This window comes from Rhinolophus ferrumequinum, chromosome 12, assembly GCF_004115265.2.
Source record: "Rhinolophus ferrumequinum isolate MPI-CBG mRhiFer1 chromosome 12, mRhiFer1_v1.p, whole genome shotgun sequence".
Classification (NCBI taxonomy): domain Eukaryota; kingdom Metazoa; phylum Chordata; class Mammalia; order Chiroptera; family Rhinolophidae; genus Rhinolophus; species Rhinolophus ferrumequinum.
The window spans coordinates 50,506,237-50,521,524 of record NC_046295.1 but is presented as its reverse complement, the minus strand read 5'-3'; the positions used below and the strand labels follow the sequence as shown (position 1 = coordinate 50,521,524).

General features: G+C 51.2%; 1 protein-coding gene across 1 annotated transcript; it reads left to right on the top strand.

Moving 5' to 3' along the window:
• The first annotated feature begins 2,728 nt into the window (after positions 1-2,728).
• On the top strand, positions 2,729-14,143 carry NOL6 (nucleolar protein 6). Its single transcript, XM_033123950.1, has 26 exons — positions 2,729-2,985; positions 3,844-4,050; positions 4,127-4,243; positions 5,318-5,497; positions 5,859-6,027; positions 6,268-6,402; positions 6,487-6,650; positions 6,735-6,855; positions 7,076-7,134; positions 7,218-7,319; positions 7,512-7,627; positions 7,778-7,955; positions 8,114-8,236; positions 8,410-8,558; positions 8,710-8,785; positions 9,016-9,156; positions 9,305-9,422; positions 9,504-9,658; positions 9,761-9,924; positions 10,337-10,489; positions 10,734-10,831; positions 11,595-11,719; positions 11,840-11,929; positions 12,318-12,512; positions 12,629-12,730; positions 12,905-14,143. The coding sequence occupies exons 1-26, from the start codon at positions 2,932-2,934 to the stop codon at positions 13,052-13,054; spliced, it is 3,441 nt and encodes a 1,146-aa protein (XP_032979841.1). The 5' UTR covers positions 2,729-2,931; the 3' UTR covers positions 13,055-14,143.
• Positions 14,144-15,288: the final 1,145 nt, after the last annotated feature.

Here is a 15,288-nt window from a genome sequence, read left to right as displayed (position 1 = left end):
CAAACTCAAATCATGTTTCAAGATTTAGCACAAGCCCCATCTCCTCCAGGAAATCTTCCTTAACAATCAAAACACTCTTCAGCCAGGAAGAGGGAAATCCTGCCATTTGTGACAACATGGATTAACATTAAGAGCATTATACTAAGTGAAGTAAGTCAGATAAAGACAAATACAAATACTGTTATCATCTCGCTTATATGTGAAATCTCAAAATGCCAAACTCATAGAAACTAAAAGTAGACTGGTGGTTGCCAGGAGCTGGGGAGTGGGGGGAGAGGAGAAATGAGGTGATGTTGGTTAAAAGGCACAAACCTCCAGTTATAAGAGGAATAATTTCTGAGGCTCTAATGTACATCATGGTAACTATAGTTAAAAATACTGTATTGTATACTTGAAAGTTGGTAAAAGAGTACATTTTAAATGTTCTCACCACCACCACCACAACAAATGGTTACGTGAGGTGAAGGATGTGTTAAATGTATTAGCGAACCTTATTGTAGTAATCATCTTGCAATATACATGTGTAACAAATCATCACATTGTACACCTTACACTTAAACAATGCTATATGTCAATTATATCTCAATAAAGCTGGGGGAAATAAACATTCTAAGTAAAGAGGGTAGGATGGAAGTTCAGAGGGCCAGGACAAGAAAGGAAGATAGAGTAGGGAAACTCCAAATAGTTCAGTATGCTGGGCATAAAATTTGACGGAGGCAATGGTAAGAGACAAGGCTGGAAGGTTAACAGCAGTCACATTAATTCATTCAGTAAACATTTATTGAGTATTTATGGTGTGCTAGGTAGTGAGCATGTAGAACTGGTTCTTGTTTTCATGGATTCGCAGTCAAGGGCAAAGAGGTAAACCATCGATAAACAATCAAATGTTTTTTAAAAAGCACTAAAAAGGAAATAAATGGGGTGATAAGGGAAGAAATATTTCAGATTGGGTGGTCAGTGAAGGCCTAACTAAAGATGTGATATTTATTCTCAGAGCTGAAAGATGAAAAGGGGAAAATACCAAGAAAAAGCATTCCAGGCACAACAAACAGCTTAGCTCAAATTTCTATGGTGAGGAAGAACTTGATACAACCAAGGAATTGAAAGAAGGCTGATGTTGCTGGAGCTAAGTGAGCAAGGGTGGAGTTACCAAGATAAAGGATGGGATAGTGAGTGAGGGACCATATTGATGATAGCCTTGTAGTAATTTGTATTTCATTCTAAAAACAGTTGTGTTGACCTTAAAAATAAAGCAGTTATTTTACCAGCAAAATGGTTTATTTGGGAATAGCAAAGAATTGCAATTAGGGACAAGCAAGCTATAGCAAAAGCCATAGGCAAGTCCAACAAGCAAAAGAGAGGAGCATAATTTTATGGAGATAAAGGAGGAAGTTGAGAGGGATTGTTCTGAATGAAAGTCCATTGGAGAAAAGCGAGAATTCAGGGAGAAGACCGTTTCTTATTGGCTGAGTTGCTGGGGTAGTTGATTTCTTGTAGGAGATGCACTACAATTTTCTTGTTGGGGCCTAAAGTTGATTCTTTCCTTTTGACGATTTTTCTGTTAGGGTCTGTAATTGACAATTCTTCCTGTAGTTGACATTGAGTGGTAATTGTGTGAGAGTTTCCCCTTCTAGCCTCCTGACTCCATTTTAGTGAGGTGTCCCTTTATTTTCACAGGAGCCACTAGCGAGTTTTTAAAAGGAGAGTAAGATGATAGGATTTTAGTTTCAGAAAACTCATTCTGGGAACCATGTGGAAATCAACTGAAGGACAAGTCCACTCTTGTGAAAGTTCCTCTAAAAGCTATTGCATAAACTAATCTATAGTGGTTACTGTTGGGAGGTAATGACTAGAAAGCAGCATGAGGGGAGATTCTTTTCTGGGATCTGGTTACATGGGTATGTTTGGTTTGTGAATATTCAAGTTGTACCCTTATGTGAATTTTTCTGTATGTATATTGTACTTCAATAAAAAAGAATTTAAAGAAAAAGCTATTAAACTGTCCTATATGCTTCAAAAATATTGTCATAAAAGACCAAAAAAGGGAGGGCTCAGAAAAAGATTGAGAGAAAATAAACAAGACTAAATTGATGCATGATCTTGCATTAGAAAATAAAATATTACTATGTAAAGGATATTAGTGGGATAACAGCAAAATTTGATTATGGACTTTGTATAATGGTATTGAATCAAGGTTAAGTTTCCTGAATTTTATAATTGGACTATAATTATATGGGTGTTCATTATATTTAGTATTGCAACGTTTCAGTAGATTTGGAAATTTTAATAATAAACTGGAGAAAAACTATTATAATAATCTAGAGACAAGGTAATGTGACTTGGACTAAACTTGGCAACAAAGACAGAGAAGGGTGAATAAATTCAACACATTTTGGAGGTAAAACTGACAAGATTGGTAATTGCTAAAACGTGGTAGATGAAGAAAAGACGACAGATCACTGGTATAAATAAACAAACCTTTCCCAGAAGGCCCAAATTGGCTCCGCCCTTCCCCTTTTGACCCATGTGAAGGAAGTGAGGAAAAGGAAGCGACCGCCAGGCGACCGGAAAGCTTCCGGTCTGATGTCGCAAAGAGACCGTAAATCGAACCCTGTTTAGTCCCTCCCTCATAACGGGCGGTCCTGGATAGTGACAGAAACCAATGGCGAGCAACTCCTCGGTCACTCACCCAATGGCTCCGGAGCTGGGCGGAGTCCTGCAGCACGAGGCTTGATTGAAGTACCTCACCAATTCTCTGGGGCTGTCCATGCAAGATATCTTGTGATTCCCCAGCCAGTCTCTCGGGGTGTGCAGCAGAAGTGCTGAAGGGGTTCAGCTTCTGTGGAGAGGTCTCGGCAGATCTGTCGTGGCAGGAAGAAGTGCCGCCGGCTTTAAACCCCAAGTGCAGGAGCGAGACCTGGACCCGGAGGGATGGGACCGGCGCCTGCGGGAACGCAGCTTCGTGGAGCTGCTGGGGAACCCGAGGTGGGTGAGCCATCTGGGAAGAAGGGATGCTCAACGTGCTGGAGGTTGGCAGAGCCCGACCGCTCGCCAGCAAGGAGCTCGAGGGCGATTCCCTCTGGAGGAGCTCCATTCGCTTGATGCTTCCAGCATGGGGCACATGGTAGCGCTCCTGGAGTGCTCCAGTAAGGCTCTCCCTGGTGTGGGATTATGGACGGGGCCGGGGTCCAGGGCTGGAAGGAAGAAGGAAGGTTTGGGATCTTGCAGACCAGGGTTTGAAGCCTTCTCACAGTATAAGCATATGAACTGTGAAACCTCGACCTCGTGAGACCTTCAAGTGTCCGTTTTCTTCTAGGATTATTGTGAGGATTGGGTGACTTGGTATATTCTCCAGAGCCAGTAGGTTCTTGTTCTTTCCATCACTAATTGAGTACAAATGTATACAGTCTATATCAGGGCTTGCTAGGGGAAGTGGAATCTGGCAGGATTTGAACAGAGTAAGAGTGGAGATGGCATTTGCAAAGTCCCAGGACTAAGCCAGCAGAAGAGGAAGCTCCCTGATGCATGGTACCTGGAAATAGAAGGAGCTCAGGCATTGCTTAGGGCAGGACCCAGTCAGCTACTACCCCTACCATCTGCATGGAGAGCTCCATGTTTGTGCTGTCAGGTAGACAGCCCTCAACTCAAGGAGTTTTCAGCCTAGAGCTCAGTAATGTTCTTCTAAGTAATGATTATCCTGAGTTTTAACAATCTCACTCCCATTCAAAAGAGAGACCAAGAGCAGATGAAGCTTTTACCCACATCCTATCATGGTGACACTTCAGGTAGTGGACTCTAGACATCTGTGACCTCACACTGTCTTTTCCCTCTCACTGGCCACAGGTGATGGAGCCATCTCTGGAAGGCACAGGCAAGGAGGAGAAGAAGAAATCCTCAAAGAAGCATACAATGGCTGGATCTCCAATGGAGGGCCTTCTGCAGCCAGTGAAGCTCAGCCGGGCAGAACTATACAAGGATCCTACCAGTGAGGAGCTGAATCACCTTCGGGAGACCGAAAGCCTATTCCATTCTAGCTTGCTTCGTTTACAGGTACTGTATGGTAGCTGGGGTTTAGGTTAGACGGGCAGGCCCTGAGGCTGAAGGACTCTCCCCCAATCCTTTACAGGTAGAGGAGCTACTGAAGGAAGTGAAGCTGTCAGAGAAGAAGAAGGAGCGGATTGATGCTTTTCTACGGGAGATCAACCAGCGGATCATGAGGGTGCCCTCAACCCCTGAGACAGAGGTAAGGCTGGTGGTATGGGGAACTGGAAAGCCCAGAAGAAGTGCTCAGTGGGGGCATCTGAAATAGGGGCCTTGCTATTCTCTGGAGCTTGTTCTCACTGCCAGGAGGCTCAGCTGGGAGTGTGGTAAATCACACGGTCATTCATTCAACAAACAGTTATGTGCCTTGCAGTAGTTGTGTTCTTAGGATATATTAGTGAACAAAGCAGCCTATGTTCTAGTGTTCGGGTTGTGGACAATGATAATAAGCAAGATTATCAACATTATAAGGTAGTAAGCACTATTGAAAAAGGGAAAAAATAGGACAAAGCAAGAGGATTGTGGGAATATCAGAAGTTGGGAGTGGTTTGCAATTTTAAATAGGGTGGTTGAGTTAGGCCTTATTGAAGTGACATTTTTGTGAAGATTTGAAGCAAGTGAGTCAGCCATATAGATATCTAAGGGAAGAATAACATTCTAGGAAGAGGAGACAGCCAACACAAAGGCTCAAAGGCAGAAGTAGGTCTGGTACGTTCCTTGGAATGAATGAGGGGAAGATAAAAAGAGATGAGCTCAGAAAGGTAATGGAGGAAAGGTCATTTCATTCAGGTCCTTGTGTACCAAAACAAAGACTTGGGCTATTCTGGGTGAAATGGGGGACTACTGCACGGTTTGTTTGGTAGAGCAGTGATGTAATGTAATTTCAATTTTCAGCAGTTCACTCAGACTGTTATGTTGAAGTAGAAGCAAGGGGGACAAAGGTATAATGAGGGAGACTAGTTAGGAACCTCTTATGCAGTGATTCATTGAAAAATGGTGGTGTCTCAGACTAAGGTAGAGAAGTAGAGTAGTCAGAGTCTGGATGCCTTTTAAAAGTGAAATGGGTGTTCTTAATAGATGAGTCAAGGTGATTTAAATGTTTTTGGTTTAGCAATTGGTTTGGAGTTGCCTTAATGGAGAAGATGTGTTTATAGGAAGATCAGGAGTTTGGTTTTAAATATGTTGATGTGGTGGATTTAAGATGTCTACTAGCCCTCAAGGGAACGTGTTCAGAAGCCGATCAAATCAGTATATGTCCCTGTCTCTGTCCCCACAGCTGGTTGACCAGTCATGGCTCCCGGTTGGGGTTCAAGTCCCTCTCCACCAAGTGCCCTATACCGTGAAGGGCTGTTTCCGATTCCTGCCCCCAGCCCAGGTCACTATTGTGGGCAGCTACCTTCTGGGCACCTGCATCCGGCCGGACATCAATGTGGACGTAGCACTGACCATGCCCAGGGTGAGATCCAGAGTTTGGGGAATGAAGAGGCTTGCCACTGTGCCACCGACAAATCCCTGGGTCCTTCTGTCTTTCCCACCTGATACTTGCCAACAGATTGAAATCTGAATTCGAAATCAAAAGCAGACCACTGCAGTCATCTTTAGAGGGCCACCTACATGTGCCTTTGGGCCAAAGGCTGCTCCTTTAGACCTTTGTGGACTGGGTATTATTGTGTTGCTAGCCCTGACTCAGATACTCTGGCCAGCAGAGAATTCCTGGGGTTGCTAAGCTATGACTCTCACCTTGGCTTCATTTTGGCCCCCAAGCTCTCCAATAGCAAGTACTTATGCCATCCTTCTCTTCTCCTGACCCCCTCCAGGAGATCCTACAAGACAAGGATGGGCTGAACCAGCGCTACTTCCGCAAGCGTGCTCTCTACCTGGCGCACTTGGCTCACCACTTGGCCCAAGACCCCCTCTTTGGCAGTGTTCGCTTCTCCTACACCAATGGCTGCCACCTGAAACCCTCACTGCTGCTGCGGCCACATGGTGGGAGGCACACACCGGGCTAAGGGCACAGTATGGGATGACAAATCTAGTGGGGGAGGCACAGGGCCCTCAAGTCCAAAGTGAGAGGCTTGGGCCTCAAGTTTGAGGGGGAAGGTATAGGGAACTCAAATGCTAAGGTGGGAGTGCAAGGGGCCCTCAATTAGCTAGGGGGGTGGTGGAACAGGGGTCCCTCTGGCTCGAGGCGGCTGTAGGGTCTTAGTACCCCTTGTCCCCCACCAGGAAAGAATGAGCGCCTGGTTACTGTACGTCTGCATCCATGCCCTCCACCTGACTTCTTCCGCCCGTGCCGCCTGCTGCCATCCAAAAACAATGTGCGATCTGCCTGGTACCGAGGGCAGAGTCCTCCAGGGGATGGTGAGCAGGCATTGGTGTCAAGGTGGAGCGGGAGGCAAGGGTATTGTGAGGACTTTTCTCATGGCTTTTCCTTTCCTCCCACAGGTAGTGCAGAGCCCCCCACCCCTCACTATAATACGTGGGTCCTGCAAGACACAGCCCTCGAGTCCCATGTGCAGCTGCTGTCAACCGTGCTAGGCTCAGCCTTGGGGCTGAAGGATGGTGTTGCACTTCTGAAGGTCTGGCTACGGCAGCGGGAACTGGATAAGGTGAGTTGGGAGTGACCCAGCTTCCCTGCCTTGCTGAGTGGTGGGCTGGCTCCGAGCTTGCGCCTCTGTCTGTCTTTCTTTCAGGGCCTGGGAGGATTTAGCGGGTTCCTTGTCTCCATGCTGGTTGCCTTTCTTGTGTCCACACGCAAGATCCACACCACTATGAGCGGCTACCAGGTTCTGCGAAGCGTCCTGCAGTTTCTGGGTAAGATGCCTAGACTTGGAAAGGCCAAGGATTCCACTCATCCTGGGAATCCTCTCATCTTGTCGGGATTATAAGGTTTCTTGCCATCAGACAGATGAGCAAACTGAGTCCCAGAGGCAGACAATCGCAGCCACCTCGCCAGAGAGAGGGTGTCATTAGGCCTGGGTTCCCAGGGTCAGGGGTACTTTCTGACATACCCACGTTCTCTGGTTCATTTCAGCCACAACAGATCTGACAAGCAACGGGATCAGTTTATGTCTCAGCTCAGATCCCTCCTTGGTGAGTGGGGTAGGGCTGAGTCTGGGCAAGGAGGCCTGAAGGTAAGGCCCCAGCCCTGACTGGCTTCTCTCTACCCCTCCAAGCCGGCCCTGGCTGATTTCCACCGGGCCTTTCCTGTTGTCTTCCTGGATATCTCAGGCCGTCTCAACCTCTGTGCTGATGTCACTGCCTCCACTTACCACCAGGTACCAATGGTCTTCCATTCCTGGGTTAGCAGATGTCCCAGCCTAGGCTTTGTCCCTTCTGCCCGCACCAGAACCTCAGAAACTCCTCTCCAAAGAGCTTAGGTCAGGCATGTCTCTTGGTCTGAGACCTCAGGTCAATGAGGGGAGAAGTACAGTGGTGGCAGTCTCACGTCTGAATCCCTGTGGCTCCAGGTGCAACACGAGGCGCGGCTGTCTATGGTATTGCTGGACAGCAAAGCTGACGACGGATTCCAGCTGCTGTTGATGACTCCCAAACCCATGATCCGGGCTTTTGACCACGTTCTGCAGTGAGTTTAGGGGGGCAGGGTGTGACAGCGGGTCCTGTTTCCCTGGGGCTATAATGATGGGCCTCAGCTCAGATTTTCCTGGTTGTTGGGGGCAAGATACTTGAGGCCAGCAGTCCTGATTCTCCCTGTCCTTCTATGCCTCACCCCCAGTCTCTGCCCCCTGAGTCGTCTACAAGCAGCATGTCACCGGCTGAAGTTATGGCCAGAGCTGCAGGACCATGGTGGGGACTATGTATCAGCTGCTTTGGGCCCACTAACCACCCTTCTGGAACAGGGTCTGGGGTCCCGGCTGCACCTGCTCGCCCACTCTCGGCCCCCAATCTCAGAGGTGAGGTGGTGTGGATTGGGGAGTTTGTGAGTCTGAGGGGGCTTGGATCCAGGGTCCCAGGAAATACAAAATACACACCATCCCTCTAGCTAGAAGGTGGGTTTCCAGACTCAGCGGGGGGATTCTTGGTTTGAGCTCAGCCTTTCTGTACCCTCCAGTGGGGTATCGGCCAGGATCCACCGAAGCACAGAGACTCGGGGACCCTGACGCTGGGATTGCTCCTTCGGCCTGAGGGACTGACCAGTGTCCTCGAGCTGGGTCCAGAGGCTGACCAGCCTGAGGTGAGGAACTCTGGGGTCTGAGGGGTGATTTGGCCCTGTCTTGGGGAGCCCAGCATGTACACTGGAAGAAATGGGGTGGATCGTCCTCATGCCACCTGGATTGAGGCCCATCAGGGAGATTTCTCAGAGCCCTTCTTTGTTGATCTCTCTCATCACCCCTTTACTCGCTTCAGGCTGCTGACTTCCGCCAGTTCTGGGGATCTCGCTCCGAGCTTCGGCGTTTCCAGGATGGGGCCATTCGGGAAGCTGTGGTCTGGGAGGCAGTCTCAATGTCCCAGAAGCGCCTTATTCCCTACCAGGTGGTCACCCACCTCTTGGCACTGTGAGTGTTAGCATCGGAATGCCAGGAGTCAGCCTTGGGCTGGGGAGCCTTTTAGGAGGGTCGGACCCAGGCTTTGGGGTGAGCATCTCACATCCAGCAGGAGCTGACTCCTAGCACCCAATGCCACACTATGTCTGTGCCCCTTTTCCAGCCATGCTGACATCCCAGATACCTGTATCCACTATATGGGGGGCCTCCTGGATGCACTGATCCAAGGCCTAAAAGAGGTAAGGACCCTGGTTCAGGGCTGTGGTCAAGGCTGGGGATCATAGAGTAGTAGCTTATGTGGCTGAATTGGGTGGTGGGTAGAGAGCCCTTCCCTCAGTCAAGCTGCACTTTTCAGAGTGTCCAGAAGAGGGAGCGCTGGCACTGCAGCAGCGGCTGAGCCCGGGCAAAATCCCAGGTGGTGGTGGGGTTCTGTAGGGTCCGGGCCTCCTGACTGTCTTCTCCCTCACAGAACTCCAGCACGGGTGAGGAGGCCCTGGCAGCTGCGGTGCGTTGCTACGATGACCTCAGCCGCTTGCTGTGGGGGCTGGAAGGTCTCCCGTTGACTGTGTCTGCTGTGCAGGGAGCTCACCCAGTGCTGCGCTACACTGAGGTGAGGTGTAAGAGGCAGGGAGCCCTTTCTGCTTAGTGACCCCCACCTCTGCTCCACTCACCCGGTATTCACCCTTCCAACTCCTGACTCGGGGTGCTCCCTTTCCCCCCAGTCCCAGGCCCCTTCCTCAGCTCTTCTGATTCCATAGGTGTTCCCACCAACTCCAGTCCGGCCAGCCTACTCCTTCCATGAGCACCTACGAGAGCGGGCCTCGCTGTTGCCCCGGCCCGACAAGCCCTGTCCGGCCTACGTGGAGCCCATGACAGGTGAGGGGGCTCTTCGGAGGGGGTGAGAGGGACTGTTTCCACCCCTGGCCGCAGTCTGAGACCTCTCGCCCTTCTCCCCAGTGGTATGTCACCTGGAGGGCAGTGGTCAGTGGCCACAGGATGCTGACGCCATACGACGGGTCCGAGCTGCCTTCCAGCTGCGCCTGGCAGAGCTGCTGATGCAACAGCATGGGCTGCAGTGCCGGGCCACGGCCACGCACACTGACGTCCTCAAGGTTAGGCTGGTGCAGGGCAGGGATACCCCCAGGTAGGGAGGTGACAGGTGTGTCAGGATGCCTCAGGCTCACATGTACATCCCATCCCATCTCTTCCCACAGGATGGGTTTGTGTTCCGGATTCGTGTGGCCTACCAGCGGGAGCCCCAGGTCCTGAAGGAGACGCACAGCCCTGAGGGGATGATCTCACTGAGGGACACGCCCGCCTCCCTCCGCCTTGAGAGGGACACAAGGCAGTTGCCCCTGCTCACCAGCGCCTTGCATGGGTATGGCCCTCTGCACAGCCTCTTCTGTCCATAGACCCTTTTCTGCCCCATTCTTCTCTCCTGGCCACCTGTCTGTCTGGGAGGCCAGATGGTGTAATAGTTAGGGATATGAGTTCTGGAGTCAGGCAAATTCTAGAATCGTGGCCCTGCCGCTTCACTGGCTAAATTCCTCTGGGTAGGATTCCCCACTCCCACCCGCGGGACCTTATTTTTCTCATCTGTAAGATGGGAATAATGCTAGGATCAACATCTTGGGTCATTAGTTAGGAAGACGTGAGGTTACACATGTAATGCATTAGCACGGAGGCCAGTGTTGGGTAAAGGATGAATAAACAGCAGAGCTAGGACTGAAACACTGTTCTTGGGCCCTCAGTGCCCAAGTCTCATTGCTGCTACCATCTTCCCCTCACAGACTCCAACAGCAGCACCCAGCCTTCTCGGGTGTGGCTCGGCTGGCCAAGCGGTGGGTGCGTGCCCAGCTTTTGGGTGAGGGGTTCACCGATGAGAGCCTGGACCTGGTGGCTGCTGCCCTTTTTCTACATCCTGAGCCCTTCACGCCTCCCAGGTGATTCCTCTACCTTTCCCCTAGCCAGTTAAGTTCCCCTTGGGGCTTTTATCTCTCATGCTGCACTTTCTCCAAATGGGAGAGAATGGCTGAAATAAGTGATAGAGGGTTTCTCGGACACCTCCCCCCACGTCCCCACCCCCACCCCTGCCCAATATCTGCCAAGGAGTCTTGGCTCCCTAGACTATGCAGGAAGCCTGGGGACGTGTGGCTGGACCCCACTTTGCTTACTCCTTCCCCTCAGCTCCCCCCAGGTGGGCTTCCTTCGGTTCCTTTTCCTGGTCTCAACCTTTGATTGGAAGAACAACCCCCTCATTGTGAACCTCAACAGTGAGCTCACTGGTAAGTGGTGGCACTGGGAGCAGACTACTGGAAGAGCTGCCTTTTGTGGATTGCAGAGTAGGACAGGCAAGACTTTTCCCTGTCAGCCTGCTAGGTTTTCTCTGTGCCTCCCTATCCCAGGTATCTGTACCTGAACCTGACTGCCTTGGGGTGGAGAATTAGTAGGAAGAAGAGGCCCAGGTCAAGCCTTTAGGGAGCCCTTAGACTGTAGAGATGTTTTTTGCCCACATGGTAACCAGAAATGGAATGGACTGGGGGCGGTAAGCAGGCTCCCTGGGGTCTGGGAAGAGGGGTGGAGAGTGGAAAGGGGACTCTGAACACCAGGTGAGAAGTCTTATGGGGAGCAGGAAAGGGTTCAGATTAGAATAGATGCCCAGACCTTTTAGGGGGTAGAAGTGGTGATTTCTGGTTGTAATAAGAGAAGCTCCTGGTCATAGTAGCAGAGAAGAAGGTGTCAGCTTTCTAATTCCCCAGGTGTGTGGGAGCTGGGAGGGGGCCAGGGGCAAGCCTTAGCTTGTATAGGCTCAGAAACCAGATTGTTGCCAGGCAGTGGAAAATTCTGCCTCTGGGCTGACTGGGAGTTTAATGCCCCGCCCAACTGAGGCATATGCGGTGTCCCTTTCATTGCTTTTGTCACCTGGGGGAGGGGCATTGGAAAATCCTGTGATGTGAATTTGCTGAGTGTACAATAGGAGGACCTGGGGCAATAGAGAGTATCTGGGGGAGAGGGGCAAGCTGAGCCAGGATGCCTTCTTGTTCACAGTGGAGGAGCAGGTGGAGATCCGCAGGGGCTTCCTGGCAGCTCGGACACAACTCCCTGTCATGGTCATCATTACCCCCCAGGATCGCAAAAGCTCTATATGGACACAGGATGGACCCTCGCCCCAGGTTCAATCCCATCTCTGCCCCCAAATACGTGGTTTTCTCCCTCAAGGAAAAAGCAGGCCCAGCCTGAGCTAAGAGAGACATGTGATGAGGTCTAACCTATCTGTGTCTGTGTACCCCCAGATCCTCCAGCAGCTCGTGGTCCTGGCAGCTAAGGCCTTACCTGTGCTAGAAAAGCAGCTAATGGATCCCCGGGAGCCTGGGGACATCAGGGTAAGCCCCTGACCAAGACTGGCTCCAGGGCCTCTGGGGACTCTGCCTATGAATTATGGAAGTCTGAGCTCCAGGGGCCCTCAAGGATGCCCAGTCCCCTTGTTTAGTGAGACTGAATCCAGAGAAGGCGTAGAAGCTGCCACGGTTCCTGGCAGTGGCGGAGCCTGGAGGAGAACCAGGGCCCCAGCTTCTAGCCTGTGCTCTTCCTGCTGGACCCAAAGTGGTACCAGTTGGGTCTTGGTGTTCCCACTTTCAAATGAACATTCAGGCCCATAATGTGTGGTCACACAAAGAGGGGGTGGGAATCAAGGTGGGCATGTGGAGGGGTTGTTTTGGTCCAGCTGCCAACTCTAAGTGGGCACTGCTGACACTCCCTGTCCTTCCTCAGACAGTGTTCCGGCCCCCTTTGGACATGTACGACGTGCTGATCCGCTTGTCTCCCCGCCACATTCCCCGGCACCGCCAGGCTGTGGACTCGCCGGCCGCCTCCTTCTGCCGCGGCCTGCTCAGTGAGCCGGGGCCCTCGTCCCTGATGCCCGTGCTGGGCTATGACCCTCCTCAGCTCTATGTGGCACAGCTCAGGGTAGGTCCTGAAGGACTGACTGACCCAGCGGAGGGGACTCCCAGGTGGAGCTGGGCCCATGTAGGTGGCTCTCAGATGCCCACTTGTAATCTTGTCTCTGCCCTGCCCTTTCCCAGGAGGCCTTTGGGGACCTGGCCCTTTTTTTCTATGACCAGCACGGCGGAGAGGTGATCGGTGTCCTCTGGAAGCCCACAAGCTTCCAGCCCCAGCCCTTCAAGGTGTGCTGGCTGGGGACAGCCATGTATTCCTGAGTGTGTACATGTGGTTTCATGTGGACACGCATGTCTGTGTGTGGCCTGCTTTATGAGTGACCCTGTGTCAGGTGTGAGGTGTGTGTGTCTTGGTGTCTCTGGATGTGCCTTCGTGACACTTCATTTCTCTGATTCCCTCAGGCCTCCAGCACAAAAGGGCGCATGATGGTGTCTCAGGGTGGGGAGCTGGTGATGGTGCCCAATGTAGAAGCGATCCTGGAGGACTTTGCCATCCTGGGCGAAGGGCTGGTACAGGCTGTGGAGGCCCGAAGTGAGAGGTGGACTGTGTGATCTCCAGTCCCAGGAGCAAACTGCAGTTGGACAGCAGGACTTCAGACCCATGGAGCAAGATGTTAGTGGTGAGCCCAGCATCATTGCATATGGACCTCCATGGAGAGCCTGCTGGCTGAACATACGGAATCTTCCTCAGTCAAAGTCCTGCCCCAGTTTTCTGTCTGATGCTCCAGCACTGGGGCAGGGACCACGATGTCCTACGGAGTCCCCTGGACCTACCTGACCGAAGTCCCAGAAGATGACTGCGAGCCAGCTCAGAGAGGGAACTGAATGACCGCAGAAGTTCCATCTACCTGTCAGCCATGGCCTGGGACTATTTTTTTTCTTCCTCGGCTGCTCCAAGAAGCCTGGAGAGGAGGGCATGTGCCTAGAGCTGGGGCTCTGCCCCCTCCCATTGCCAGAATGTGTGCCTGGACCTCAGCATGCCCTTCAGTGCCTTGTCAGCCTTGAAATGCAGCCCAGAGAAGATGCGGCACTTCTGAGGGCCACCAAGTACCAGCAGTGATGAGTGGCCAGGGGTTTATGTGTGATTAATAGATCACATTAAAGGGGCACAATGCCCTCCTGTGTTGGTTCTGCCGCTTCGTAGGGTGGGGTCATGGAAAACCCGCACAGAGAATAGGAAGGGGCTGGGTGGGTGAAGCGGCGAAGGGGAGATGGTCCCCCAGTGTAGGGGAGCTGCAGAAGCACACTGAGTGCTGCCCTGGCCTCGCAGTGTCGCAGCCCCTGCAGCTCTGCACCCTCCCAATCATGTCGTGAACTGCCCCCACTGTGCTGCAGTGGCCGTGCAGACGTGAGCGACCACGTCCTGCTCCAGGGGCTCCGGTGCCTGAGTGAGGGGGCTGCTGCCTGATCCATACCTGCGGCCTCTCCTCCATCTCCCGTGATCCTGGCTGTTTTTCCAGACTCAGCTCAAATGGTGCCTCCTCCTTAAAGCCTTCCCTCGCGCCTAGCCTAAGGGGCTCTTTCCTTCCTCTGAAAAATTAGAGCTGTTACTGTCTGTTCAGTTCACTCTGCAGTCATGTACAGCACTATGAACTCTTCTGTTGCCTTAGACTCTGATTTAAAATTGGATTACTTAATTTCCCCATGTTCTAGGCTTGTGTGCCTTTTTCACATGGTTTTAACCTTATCTCCTATATGGAAGCTCTTTGGGAGCAAGGGAACCTGTTTAAACATAAATTTCATGACACCTAGTACAGTGTGCTCTACTCAAGTAGTGAACAGGTGTGTGCAAAAAGGGGTACTTCGCCCAGGCAAGTGGAGGGTGGGAAGGCCATTAGGAGACTTCAAAGAAAAGGGAATAGGTTTGTGATCTCTGCCTAGAATGGGTGGGGTGGTGATGGTGCAAGATAAAGCCTCAGAGGTAATAGAAAGTTGACAGACATTTATTGCGGGCTCTAATAAGTGTTGGGCACTGTTTGTTATTTTGGATATCTTATATATGGGAGTTTGATCATACAATCATACCAGTCCTACGAAGGAAATACTTTTAATTATCCTACTTTTCTGCATGAGGGAACAAGTTCAGCCGCTGGCAGGGGCCTGTTTATGGAGGGACTTCGATCCCTGGCTATCAGGCTTCATCCTTAAGATGATAAGCCACATATGGGAACTCTTGTCTCCAATTTTGTCCCAATTTTGTTAGTCTTTGTAAACTTATGCTAGTCCCTGTCACTGTTCCGGGACAACTGGGCCTAGGGTTGAAATTAGCATAGCGAATACATTGACTGTCTGTGTGAGCTGGGGTCTGCATCTCTATCCCTATGCTGTTCATTCATGAACTCCAGACATCAATGGGCCAGGCTTCATTTTCTGTGAAAGTCAGCTTCAGGCCTGTAGCTTCTGGCCTTTTCACAATACCCAGTTTTGGATTGTCCCGGTGCAGGCAGGGAACAGAATCTGCCCTCAGGCAAGACTGTGTAGCAGGTGGCAAGAGGTGCAGACACCAGTCCCACTCAGGAAATGAGCCCTGGTCTTGGGCAAGTCACTTCCCCTTGCTGGGCTCAGCCTCTCCACCTTTAAAGTAGGCATGATAGTGGCTTTATCAGGTGGCCCATGTGGCAAGGGATGAGGGTGGGGAACTCTGAAACAGGAGCTACCCCATCTTCTGTACTTCCTGCTCCAGCTTAGGGGGGGTGCAGGGGGCGGGCAGGAAGCCCAGACTCCAATTTCAGTTCCACACATTGTGCTCTAACCTGTTTTCCTCAGATTTTTTCTGGGAGGTAGGT